At 38.7% G+C, this 13,231-nt stretch overlaps 1 protein-coding gene across 1 annotated transcript in view; it reads right to left on the bottom strand.

Moving 5' to 3' along the window:
- Positions 1 to 4,422: 4,422 nt before the first annotated feature.
- Positions 4,423 to 13,231, bottom strand: part of LOC149230832 (uncharacterized) — a 37,785-nt gene continuing 28,976 nt past the window's right edge. The window contains exons 9-11 of the mRNA XM_089379060.1: positions 5,620 to 5,680; positions 4,973 to 5,055; positions 4,423 to 4,823 (exon numbers count right to left, since the gene is read on the bottom strand). Of these exons, the coding sequence (XP_089235186.1) occupies positions 4,731 to 4,823; positions 4,973 to 5,055; positions 5,620 to 5,680 (237 nt within the window). The 3' untranslated portion in view covers positions 4,423 to 4,730. The remainder of the gene's footprint in view (positions 4,824 to 4,972; positions 5,056 to 5,619; positions 5,681 to 13,231) is intronic.

Consider the following 13,231-nt stretch of genomic DNA (forward strand, 5'->3'; position numbering starts at 1 on the left):
CAAACTAATTTTTCAAACCAAGCTTATGAAATATTTTAAAAAAATACACATTTTTTTTCACTTTATAGGAGCTCAATATTGAATCTGATGTATCTCTGTAATTTCTGATCTTCCAGTTCTAAAATTCGGACCTGCGATAGCTCTCTATGTCCTCTTTCCAATGCCACCAGTTTGATCAAAATTGGATTCTTGAAGAAAACGTTATGCACAATCTCCCAAGATGACCTGATTATATACCTTTTCACAAAAGCGGACTTGTACGAAGTGCCAGGTATCACTGTTTTGACCTTAGGACCTGAAACAGATACACCGAAAACTACAGGTCGTCCTCTTTCTATAACTTCTTACGAAATTGCAATATGATGCTCAGAGAGAAAGTTATGACGATTTTCCCAAGGTCAACTGTTTGGGATGTAATTCAGGAGCCTGCAAAAACCCTAACTTCCTCGGATTATATATCTGAAAATATAGCGAGACAAGATCTGAAATTCGGACCCAAGGTTTATCCCAATTTCTTCTCAAATGGGTTTTTTTTCACTTCTGAAATGTCGCAGAAAAAAAGTTATAGCAAAAATTCCACGATGACCTATTTGGAGTAGCGAAACCCTAGAATCCAAAGCTCTGATACCAAATGTTATGAAACCAACTCACAAAAAAATAGAAAAGAGATATTAACGCTTTCAAAGTAAGCCTCTTCGAGGAGGAAACCTCCTTTACATTACACAAATGAATAATTCTTTGATGATTCAAATGACAAAACATCCTTTCTATATATAGGAGTCTAAGGGGTCACAATATAACCCACAAGCCAACCTAACCATAATAATATAAGGCCACATAAATAACAATAGTGGGCTTCTGGGGTGCACAATAATAACAATATGGGGACAATAGGGTCACAACGATGACAATAAGGGATACAATGACAAAAGTAATGGGGTAATCACTAGTATTATAGGGACCTAACACATATATATTGGATTCCCGCCAAGAATCTTTTGAGATATCTTTGGGGCACAATCACTCATGGACTGAGATACACTACCGGAATTGTGAGGCTACATGGTTATTTTAATGTTGATTGCGCTGGCAGCGCGGTGGATCGCAAGAGCACTTCTGGATGTTGTTTTTCTTTGGGTTCTGCTTCGATATCCTGGATGAGCAGGAAGCAGAAATCGGTTGCCTTGAGCACTGCCGAGGCCGAATACATCGCTGCTAGTATGGCGTCCTGTGAAGCTATCTGGTTGAGGAAACTCTTCAGTGAGTTGTTTGGACATGTGTTGGATACCACCGTGATCTTCTACGCCAGCCAGAGTGGTATCCAATTATCAGAGAATCTCGTGTTTCATGATCGCTCCAAGCATATAGATATCAGGTACCACTTTATCCGAGATATGGTACAACGATGAGCAATAAGGCTCCATCACATTTGGACTGATGAGCAAGTCATCGATATTCTAACAAAGCCCCTGGGGAAGGTCAAATTCTTGGCCTTCCAAGAACGACTTGGAGTCGTGGAGAGACCCTCTTATGAGGGTCTTGTATGAGATGGACATTGAGCTCTGAGAACTCCGAGGGGCTTGCGGTACTTCTTGGAGCGGTGAGCAACCATAGGGTGAGTGGTTCAGCCTTCCCATAGTGGTTTGTTGTGTACAGGGTGAGTGGTTCATCCTTCCTCTGTTATACCCCTTGGCGACATGTGAGCAAGACGAGTGGTTCATCCTTCTCCTGCCAAGACATCCTACCCATCCAGTCTGGGACTCATGGGAAGTACCTCTCATCTGACCAATGAGTAGGGAAATGAGGAAAGGGACCATAATACCACTGATGGACGCATCTTGTACTACCGTACTCCCTATGCTAGGATGTCTGATATTGATCTGGGATCAATGGGAACTGACTTCAGGACAGTAAGAGTGGTATGAGACACTCTTTTTTGATTGGGACTGACTTCGGGTCAGTAGAGAATGGTATTATTCATTCTCGATCACTTCTTCTTCATAGTTCAGTAGAGCAGTGCATAGATGGCAGAGATGGTACAGATTGGCAGATGGATTAGCAGGTGGAGTTCTCCTTGGTTGAGAGGGAGTGTCAAAATTGGCAACTAAAGCCAAACTCCACATGGATCATCTTATTTATGACAGCTGATATTTTTATTAGATTCCTCTCTCGAAGAGGTGTAGGATTGATCTAAAGATCATCCGATTCTAACATGTACAAATGAAGTTATGAATTTATTTTGATTATGGACAAATTGTCAAGGTCGGCGAGCAAACTCATGTAGGCTCAGAAGTCCAACAGTCACGTCTATTCATCCTCAACGTTTGCCTATAAATACATGATGCCTCCTCATTTGGACACACTTCACTCACTCATCTTCTCTCTCCTACTTTGATTGGGTACAAAAAAAATCAGATGCTGCTCTCCACAAGTGCGAAGGGAAGGAAGGGTTTTTTTGTTTCAGCGTTGACTAGATTTGACCGAGGCTATTTTTGGGCTATGTTGACAAAGAGTTGATCTGTTTTGGGGCAATTTTGGGTGGAGGAATTCTGTCTTAGCAAGACACAGATTTGGGCACAAGAACTGAGGCGATATGACCTCTTGTTTGACCAGCGTTCACTGTATTAGGGTTGGCCACAGAGTTGACTTTTGTCGACCAATTTTGAAAGGACTTTTTCATATTGTTTTGGGAGGATTAGACTTGCTATCGGAGGGCGAAGTTGACTGGGTTTGACCGAGATAAATTGAGGATGTATTCTGCCCTGTTGACCAACATTGACTTTTCTAGTTAGGGCTCTTTTGCTGCTGTTATAAATTATCAAAATTTGTAAAATGTACTATCTCCCTCTACTGAACTATTGAAGACTAAAAGAAGATTTGATCAAGGGTTTCCCCACATTGGGGCTTGTCCCTGGCTGGTGTCACATCTTGTGTCCTCTTGTCTTGGTCTGTCTTCTACTGTTTTTGTTTATGTTCTATTAGCGTTTTACTTACATGTTTATGTGATTGCTAAACTGAAATTGATATTGGGCTCATAAAGAAATTGAAGTAAAATTGCTCTAAAGCATAGAACATACCATTGTTGCCTAAAATTAACATTATAGCATGGTCCAAGAGTGGCTATAGAAGATCAATTCATGGGAATTAAAAATATTTACACCAAATTATTGTCCAAGTCATCATGCTCTTCATTTTTTAGCAAATTCAAAGGGCAGTTGTCATTACTCGTCTAGTGGGAAATCCTGATTTGGTGGAAAAGTATCACAACAAACTTCAAACCATGCATGCCATGGAGGAAACGTTGAATGATCAGGGATCTTTGGCTTCCAACATGAATGGACTTATAAGCCTACTCAATGATGCTGAGAAACGACTGGCAGAAACAAAGTTTTTGGTTGGAGCAGAGTTTCCTGTGGCGAACTGTGCATTTATTCCCACGCTTCCCATAATAGAGGTTTTGAAGGTGGGCATAGAGTATTTTTGGAAGCACCCTCATCTTTTATATTACTCCAAGGTGATGAAGGAAAAGAAGAACACTCCCATGAGATGGTACAAAAGAACACATCAAAGTAGACCTAATAAATCTTTCAACAGAAAAAGACAAGTTTTAAGGTTGAGAAGCATTCTAGGGTGATTACTAGGAAGTTCACCAAGATGGTGATAACCATAAAGATGCAATGTTGGACTAAATTACGTTTGGGGCTTAATTGATCCAAAGAGAAAAAAGTGACTATAATGTTACCTAAAAGGTATGTGCCTATTCTGCACGAAGTTTTAGGGATGGCAGGACAAAGGGCCGTGTTTCGAGGATGGATGGAAGGTGCACCTAATTTTTCAAAGAGGTAAAAAGGAAAAAATAGATATTTTAAAATACATTAAGGAAATTAAAAACGGATTCCAAACAATAAGACTGAAACAAATGAATAGGATCATCGCTAACGAGACATGATCTTGATGCATCATTTCACAAAGGTGGGGAGCAACTACATTTCAAATGCCTTCAGTAAGATGATGCAACATATTACAGAGCACAGAAAAACAATGAGTGGAGCACTCACTACCCGGGAAGTAGCATAAATAAGGTTGAGAGGTAGACAGTAAAATCTCTCAACCAAGAAATTTCAAAGGAGTGTATTAGAACTTTCTCAACCAACTAAAAAGGATCGTACCTAGAATCCAGATAAAGCCATAAAAGTTGTCTATCACGAAGCATAACACTAAAATAAAATATGCAATGTTCTTAACCATAGACCTTATTATCACCTAGGTCCAAAATCCCATAATTAAATTAAAGGATGATAACATACGCATTCCCAAATTAACTTGGACCATTATTGTCCATTTGATTTCTTCTTCACAGTGCAACTTTCTGTAATGTAATAATAAAGACGTGTGAAAACTTACTCCTAATGTCAAGGAATCTGGAATGGAACATTTTTTTTTGGCACGGAAATGCACAAGAATGTGAACTCTATATGACATTAAACTGGATATACAATTTCTTCCAACACCAGAAAGCATAATGAAAAGTGCCATTCATATAATGTATCAATACAGTCAAGATAAGAATTTTTCAACGAACCCATTCAAGGCAGGTCACAGATGAATTTTTCAACGAACTACACGTCAGTTATTGAAGAGGAATATGTGCACTTTAGACAATCATATATGTGTGCACTCATCTCAACTTTGTCAGGAGTATCATGTTGGTGTCATTAGAAGATTGTGGTCTACTTTTTGGTAGATCCAAATCCAGCAAAACCCATCATAGCAGCTACCTCCTGATCACAGTCCTCGAGATCTTCCTCCACGGCCTTTTCTTTCTGTGCCAAAAACATGATTGCAAAGGCAATATGTCAATGTATTTACACAATAAAACATATTTAAGCATGGTATTGCTCAGCACAGATCAGGAAAAATGGCCCTTTCCAACTCTCTAGCATAATACAATAACTGATAGTTCTGTGGATACCCTTCTTTCTTTTTTCTTCTCCCTACGTTGCCGTTTTCTTTCTTCCTCCTCTTGTTGCTGTTTGAGTATCTTATTATCCAAATCTAGAAAATAAAAGCAAATAAATCAGTTCAGGAGGATAAAGATAATAGAAATAAAGTAACCAGATGATCACTCTTAACATGTGGGACATGTACATATAGAAAGCACCAATCACGCCTAAATGAAGATGTTTTGAAATCACGTATAGATTATAAGAATTATGTCGAAAATTTTTAGAGAAAACGTCAAGCAAAACAGGCGTTATCCTAACAGGGCCACAATTTTTCTGTATGTAAGACCAGGTTACCACAAACGGCCTGACAGTCTACAAGAAGGCCTGTTACTTTGACTTAATGAAATTTTCATTATCGGTATTTCTATTAATTTGAGTTTGTCTCAGCATTATCAACAGTCGGACTTCATGAAATTTGGGCCAAGCTATTTCATTGTACATAACCCGAGTCAAAACATGTTTCCTGTAATAGTCTTTTACTTCTATCTTAGCTAAATTCAAAAACTCCGTGCAAACATAAAGCATAACTATTTGAACATATTCTGAACATAAGCAATATAACAAATGACCATACTTCCAAGACATGAAGTTCACAAGTTTAATAAACACTCACCTTGTTCAGTAAAGCTGCTGGCAACCTTCCTTTTTTTCAATGTTTCAAATCGCTGTTGTACCTGAAAAATAACAGATGCCCATACGAAATGAAAAACGTTATTGAACCTATCCAAAGTCAAATCAAAGATAAAAGATGGAAGCAAGCAACCATTTATTTTTATATTAAAGATGTTTGATCAACAAGAATGGAAAGATGGACAGGTGATAAACCAAGGCAATGCAACATGTATAAGAATTAAACACATCCATATAAATCAGCATAAAAGGAGGTAATGAACCTAGTAGATTTCTAATGCCACCTATGCCTGGTCGCGACTAGAACACACAAGCCGTTGTGAGTGGTTCTGTTCCCTAAAGTCCTGTTTCTCAGTAATGAATTGATCCACAACCGTTCCCACATTGGCACAGACAAAAATAGAAGGGGATCACATAGTGAAGATTGGAGGTGGCACATAAAGTCAGACAATTTGCAACTAAATTTATGAACAAACTCAATTTTAGATATGTCTGTTTTTGTCTACATCATTATTTATTATACATGTCATTGCTTGGTTCCCTTCACATCATAGCCTAACGAACATGGTTTTTCATAACAATTATAGTTAATATAATTATGCAGAGAGCAACATTAATTTATAGTACTGTAGTTATCTTATTATAGCATACTAGTGGCGTTTTCAGTATTAATTCAACCGGGTATCTCTAAAGGCTACGAGTCATGACAGTTGATTGCCTGACTAGCGACTACTGTAGGCCTTCTTCTCATTGTAAAATAACCCCATATTTAATTATAAGTAATATTTTAAAAAGACTACAAGATATACTCCAATGCAGTGTTGTTAAAAGCGCGATTAAATCGCGCTTTTTTCCCTAAGCCGATTTAATCGTGCTTTTTATGGGAAAAAAGCGCCTAAAAAAATTTTTGCCGCTTTTTTCGAAATAATCGCGCTTTTTTCGGAAAAAAGCTCGGGGTGTCAGGGCAGCATGATTTTATAATTTTTTTTTTGGTTTTTCATTTGGTCATTTGGGTTTTTTCATGCAATTTTTTTTGAAAGAAACAAATAATTTTTGAGTGGGGCAGCTTAATGATCAAGTCTAGGCCCTAGTATGGATATGCTATTCATGGTAATGTTAAATTCTTAAAGTAAAAGTGACATTCTCCTTAATCTTCATTTTCATCCTTTTACTTAAATTTTTAACATTACCATGAAATGACTCAGGATGTTTGAGAGTGGTTCCAGCCTCATTGGATTTCATATGGAGAAAGTAGAATTTTAGATTTCATTTAAAATCCAGCAGACTTATCAGTTTTTCAGGATTTCAGGATTGGGAGATTGTAATGTTTCCAGGTGACACCACCTACTCGGGCTACCCCTGCCACCAGTAGAGGATGTGGTCTACCTCCTATAGCTCCTACTTCTAGTTCTTCAGCTTCTAGAGCACATCAGACTCCACTGCCATCTCCACCAGCACAAGCACCAGCATCTACATCTAGAGGGAAAGGGAAAGTTGTGGCATTTTCTCGCAAGAGGGGCAGAGGAAATCAATAGGATTAGACCTCATTTTATTGTATATGACATTATGACATGATGAGATACATTATCATATTTTTTGTTGATATTTTGAGGCTGAGCTGGGACTCAGGAGTCAGGACTTACTATTCAGGACATGATTCAATGTTATGTGTGATTTTAGCGCTAGAAATGATATTAAACATCTTATATATTAGTTTTTTTATCATATTTATGTGTCAATGTATTTATTTTATGTTGTAGATGGTTTAGATATTAAAAAAATTGAAAAAAAATGAATATTTTTGTACCAAACGCTTTTTTCCCGCTTTTTTCTGCTTTTTTCCCGCTTTTTCCGATTTTTTCCGCTTCATTCCCGGCGCCGATTTAATCCCGCTCGCGCTTTTCACAACATTGCTCCAATGGCTATCAGTAAAACATAGGGTGTCCCAGCAACATGATAATGAGAGCAGATGTCAGGTTTCCATTTACACCTTTTAAGAAGAATGTGTTCCCTCTTTTGCCATAATCCTGAACCTGGGAGCCTCTTTAGAAGAATATTCCCCTTCTCTTTTGTAATCTTTCACATAGGAAAATGACCTCCTTGGGAAATTAACTGGCAGTGAGGAAGTGGCTTCCATGTTGGCATGCAATATGAACTGTTTTCAGATTATGAAGTCAAAATGTAGAATTGCATCATGTAGTCTGTCACACTCATTATATCGTGCATTGATTCTTCCTGTTGTGAACAAGAGAATTTCATTCCTTGTCTTTTCTGTCAAATATATGGCACGCTTTCTCTCAAGGAATGTCTTCAAAGGTTGAGGTATGCTAGAGACATATGGTGAATGGCCGATTGGGAGTTGCTTGTTTGTCATTCTGTATGCCTTTTACGAGTAAGTCTTGTTGATAACCATGTTAAATGCCTTGAAAATAGTTGCAGTATTAAATGAAGGAATTTGCCTGCTATTGCATCAATATAAACATTATCTTGCCAGCATCGATTCAAGCACTTCAAAGGACAAAAATTTTATTCAGTGTAAAGCCTAAAATTCCATCTTGCTGAGGAAAATTGGGTTCATTGAATCATATTTGTATGGTTGCTGGCCCTGAACTTAAAACAACTACATGGGTGAGATGCCTCCCAACCAAATTCATTCCTTGCTGCAAATGTACAAAATGCCAAATTCTAAGGGTTGTTGTTCCTTCAATCCTACAAATATCTACACACCATTCTTGATAAAGCAGCAGATATGCCTGTGTGTTTGGGAATTTGATATACACAACACAAATCCCAAATTTCACCTTCTGTTATAACACCTTTTATACATTTTTAACTTTGACAAATAACTTAACTGCAATGTTAACAGCTTTTGAGAACTCTCAATTGTTCTCAAAACCAAACCTGGCCTAGCAATCCCATAATCTTAATCAAATACTCAGCTGAAACTTGATATCATACTTCATAACCAGGGCCTACTGGTTGTCACCATATCCCTCTAGTTCTGAAATATATTTACTGCTCCCAAGAAAGAGAGGTAAACTCTGATGAAGTTTGGTAGGTTGAGTTTCAAGTATTTGACGTTTACCATCAGATCCACTGCCCCCAGTCTGCTCCACGATAAAGCTAAGCAGCTTTGCTTCATACACTAGCCTTAGATGGTCTCTGGGGTTTATGGCAATGTCACCACACAGCAAACATCCCCAGCAACATCCCCAGGAAGCACATTCTATAGGCTGCAAACTTTCATTCAAATTTGTGTCCATGTGAGATCGTAAAGTTTTGTGCATCTTCTGATGAGTGTAAAATCTTCTTAGACGAGCAGAGGCAGGCTTCCCTGGCCATTTTAACTTCTCCAGTAATTCAAAGAGAGTTACTTCAATACTAAGAGATGCTGAAAAGAGTCCTGGCTTTGTTTGACATAGCATCTTATATGACAAAACAATCTGAACACATCATGCAAGTATCCCTCGAGGGAGCATGAGAAAATGTCAATTGTTGAATGCTTTCGATCTTGAAATAATGACGAGTGAGTTTTTAACTGCATAACCTCCTTAGTTTTCTTCTTTTTTAAAGCAACATCACCTACCAATCTGTAGCTTGGATTTCTGCCCTAGGTCATTACTTTCATTTGCACCAATCCCAATAACAGTAGCACCTAATTTGATCCAGTCTTCTCTGATCATATTGTCTCTCCTAAAGAAGCTATAACAATGTCTACCTTGCTTATGTTGCCCTTCGGATCAGGAGTTTTCAAATGCGTAATTGTTGCAGTTACATCTAGTTTGATTCACATCAATGTCGTTGGCAATGCTTTACAAATGACCATAGCCCTTTTCTTGAATATGGAGACCCCACTCCTTGGTAAGAGTTTTATATGCCTTTTGGTCTAGACAACTCAACAAGCCCAAGTATTCGAGGATTGGTTCTATTCTTTGAAACAGTTGAATCTATCATGTATTGCCTTATTTCCCATTTGCTTTGATAGAGCATGAGCATCGTGGCCCTGAAATGAGAATGAGGATGAAAAAAGGGGAGTAGTCATGTGCAATGTGCTTCATGAGAACATACACAACCACAGCTATGACAATAGCAAGGTAATTTAAGGATTTTGACCAATTGGGGCCATAGGAACACTCATTAAAACCTTGAAAAGTAAAAGGGGGACCCAAAATTTAGGTATACAAGCTAGAATTTTGGGGGGTGTTGTAGCGGCTACATCACTCCCTTTATAGGATTGCCATGAGCTTCAGGAATATCTGTTTCTACAATCTGATTTTCCTTGTGGTACTTGTAATCAATCTTTAACCTGCTTTCACCAAATGTTTGTTCCATATTCATCAATGCATGAGAATAGGGAGTGGCACTTGCCAGCACAAGAAGAAAGCTTCTCTACCCATCCATCATCTCTTCGGTATAAGAAACAGGTTCATCATCTTCCTCATAAAAATCGCAATCATAGTCGATATCACTGGCAACTTCCGAGACTATACCTACAGAACATTCCTCTGATGCATCCTCCTGACCTTTAGACTTCCTAATGTTGGTGCATGCATCAACAATAGCATCCATCTTACAGATACTCTGATCAACAACCACATGACAATCAACCATAATCTAACTAATTGCTACAATGTTTTTCACATTGCAAGTGCTCTCCTCAACTGCCACCGGAAACCCAATATTGACCTCCCTTTCCTCAGTAGCCTCATAGGACTCAACCTTGCAGATGTTGAAATCTGTAGCTTGGGAGGTACTCCCACAACCCCTAGGGTACTGAGTTTGTGAGGAGTTGAACCACAAAAAAGTGGTTTTGTGAGCAATGTACCCAAGCAATGGGCTTTGTACCCAAAGTTGTGAGCACAAGACCAAGGTGAAAAATAATAGTTTAATAATTGAAAGCGTGATGGGCACCCTTGAAGGGCTAAGGGGCACCTAGGGCTCCAATGATGTGACGAAAAATCAAATGAAAGAATTTTTTGTCTTATGATTAATGGGTTTTGACATGTAGGCTCAAGTTGGCTTTGTTGAAAAGTGTAACTAGGTTTGGTCTTCATAATGACATGTAATTATGAATTTATGTAATGTGATGTAAAGAAGAAAAATAAATTTATTGTATTGCTTGCTTCATGGATTTCATGAGCAAGAGATTTTATTTTTGAGTCAAGACTCCCATTGGGAGTCTTTAGGAATTATTTGTCATCTAGTCATAAAATTATAGAGTCATTGTCATGTAATGAAGTCATGTTACACTTTGTAAAAGGTCAAATTTGTCTATGTAAAGTATCCTCCAAGACCTTGTCACTTATCCTCTTCAAGTCAGCCTACAACAATGGAAGAACATGCTAGAAGGCAAGAGAGCAATTCGACAAGCAACTCAACATACATTCAGTGAAGAAGTGCGAAGAAGTGAGCAAAAGGGTCTCTTCTAGGGCAGCGAAAGAGATTCTTCTGAGCATAGCAAAAGAGATTCTTCTGGGCATAGCAAAAGAGATTCTTCTGGGCATAGAGAAAGAGGAAAGGTTTCTTTTGGGCAAGCAAAGGAGAGATTTCTTCTGGGAAAGTGAAGAAGAGGTTACTTATGGGCAAGCAAAGAAGGGGTTTCTTCTGGGGCAGCAAAGGAATGATTCTTCTGGGTGACCGAGATAGAGATCTAGAGACCGAGTTTCTCTAGAGAAGACTAGTGAAAGCCTAGAGACCGAGATTCTCTAGAAGAAGCCGAGAAGGAGCAGTGTGAAGAATAGAGACCGAGTTTCTCTTGAAGGAGCCGAGGAGAGCAGTTCGAGATAAAGAAGAAAGTCGAGACAGGGAAGAGGCAGAACATCAAGGTTAGTGACAAGGTTTTTAGAAGGAGACTAGAGTCAAGGATCTGTGTCATGGTCTTGGTACTCATCAATTAAAGATCTAGAAGAAGAATTTTGATCGGGTTTTCCTCTCAAGAGGTGAGAGGTTTTGGCCCTGGCTGACAAGCCTACATACCGTGTCACTTGTCTTTTATTATGCATGTTGATAATTGTCTTGATGAAAAGAACACAATAATAATATAACAAAGAAAAGACTATAAGTTAAGAAGTAAAAGTAAATCACAGGCAATTATCAAGCAGAGAAATCGTTTAACTATTCATGCCCTAGATTTCTCAACGGACTTGGGCTAGAAGATGTGTCCTTGGCGAGAAATGACTACACCAAAATATACTATGAGTAGAAGCAAAATGAAGCTCATTTGATCATCTAGGAGCAATCATTCTAAGTGAGGACAAGCCAAGGAACCGCAAACTTCTAAAGGAGCTGAGTTGGACAGTGAAGAAGGATGAGCTTGAGTCTCCTTTCTATATCTTGGATCAGACAGAGTAGGAGCTACCGGACATGTGGTTTAGGGCATGATTTTGTGCACGTGGGTTAGGGTAATCTCTGAGATATCGAGTTGTACTCTATGCAAACAAGGAGGGTCAAGACCCTTGTCTTTTATGAACAAAGATCTATAGAGGAGCAGGGATAAGGGTCGATCCATATGAAGGTGTTGCTCAAGTGTAATAGGGTTGGAAAGAAGGGTTACTGCAATGTTACGGGTCTGAGGTGGCCGCAAAGGTCTATAACTAGGCCGAAATTTCAGTTATTTGTGCACAAGGCCAAGACTCCTTTGGAACTAAGCAAAGGTCAGTTAAAGGAGGCGTGGAGCTAATGTTATGTGTTGCGTTTTCTATGATGATGATTGTTAGGTGATGTGTGGTATAAGTTTTTCATACAAGAAGGTTTGGGCATCATGTATTTGAGGCTACGCATGGTGACCTTGTTGGAATAGAAGGGACTATGAAGTGCTGGAGTATTTGTGCCTAAGTACAATGATGATTGGAGTGCTAATTCATTGTTAGAAGGCAGTCAAGAAGACCTCATGTACAGTGATCATTGGAGCAACTAAGGAATTATTAGGAGGCAAATTTGTAAAACCCTAAGTACTGAGTTTGGTGTGGCAAACTGCTATTGTGAGGGTTGCTCTTTGAAGCCCTAAGTTCAATCATCTAAGGGTAACTAGAGGAATAATAGAGGGCAGACTTTGAAGACCCTAAAAGCAAGCATTCTTGGAGGAGCAAGAGGGTGATAGAGGGCAGCTTGTATGCCCTAAGTTCAGTGAGTTCAAGAAGGGATTCATTGGGCTAAGGGTAGACTATGTTCAATCCTTCTAGGAGCAGATAAAAGATTGATAGAAGTTGTTTTGGTCAGCTAAAGATGCAAGAATTCTGAAGTTGCAGAAGTATTTGTGAGTAGTAGAAGAGGTGGCAAAGGACCTACCAAGTGTTCAAGGTACATGGACCGAAAGCGCTAAGTTGAATGCCCCTTCAGCAAGTCAAGTGTATATTGTTCAACGGCAGTTTGATAGTCATAAGTTGTTGACATCAAGCACTAGTTTTCCTTGTATTAGGGCTAATTGTAAGGGCCATGATCCCTGGTTCGGGAGCCCTATTTTTTGTATTAAAGGTGTAATATAACAAGTTTTGGGTTAAAACATTATTGCATACTACATTGATTCACCGTTGTACATTTTCCGTTGTGAAAAGTGCTTAGTGTTGTGGCATTTTATTGTGTTTGTGACATGTTTT

The sequence above is a fragment of the Pinus tabuliformis genome, chromosome J (assembly GCF_031772625.1).
Source record: "Pinus tabuliformis cultivar Carrire ecotype Pingquan chromosome J, CPIR1, whole genome shotgun sequence".
NCBI classification, from domain to species: domain Eukaryota; kingdom Viridiplantae; phylum Streptophyta; class Pinopsida; order Pinales; family Pinaceae; genus Pinus; species Pinus tabuliformis.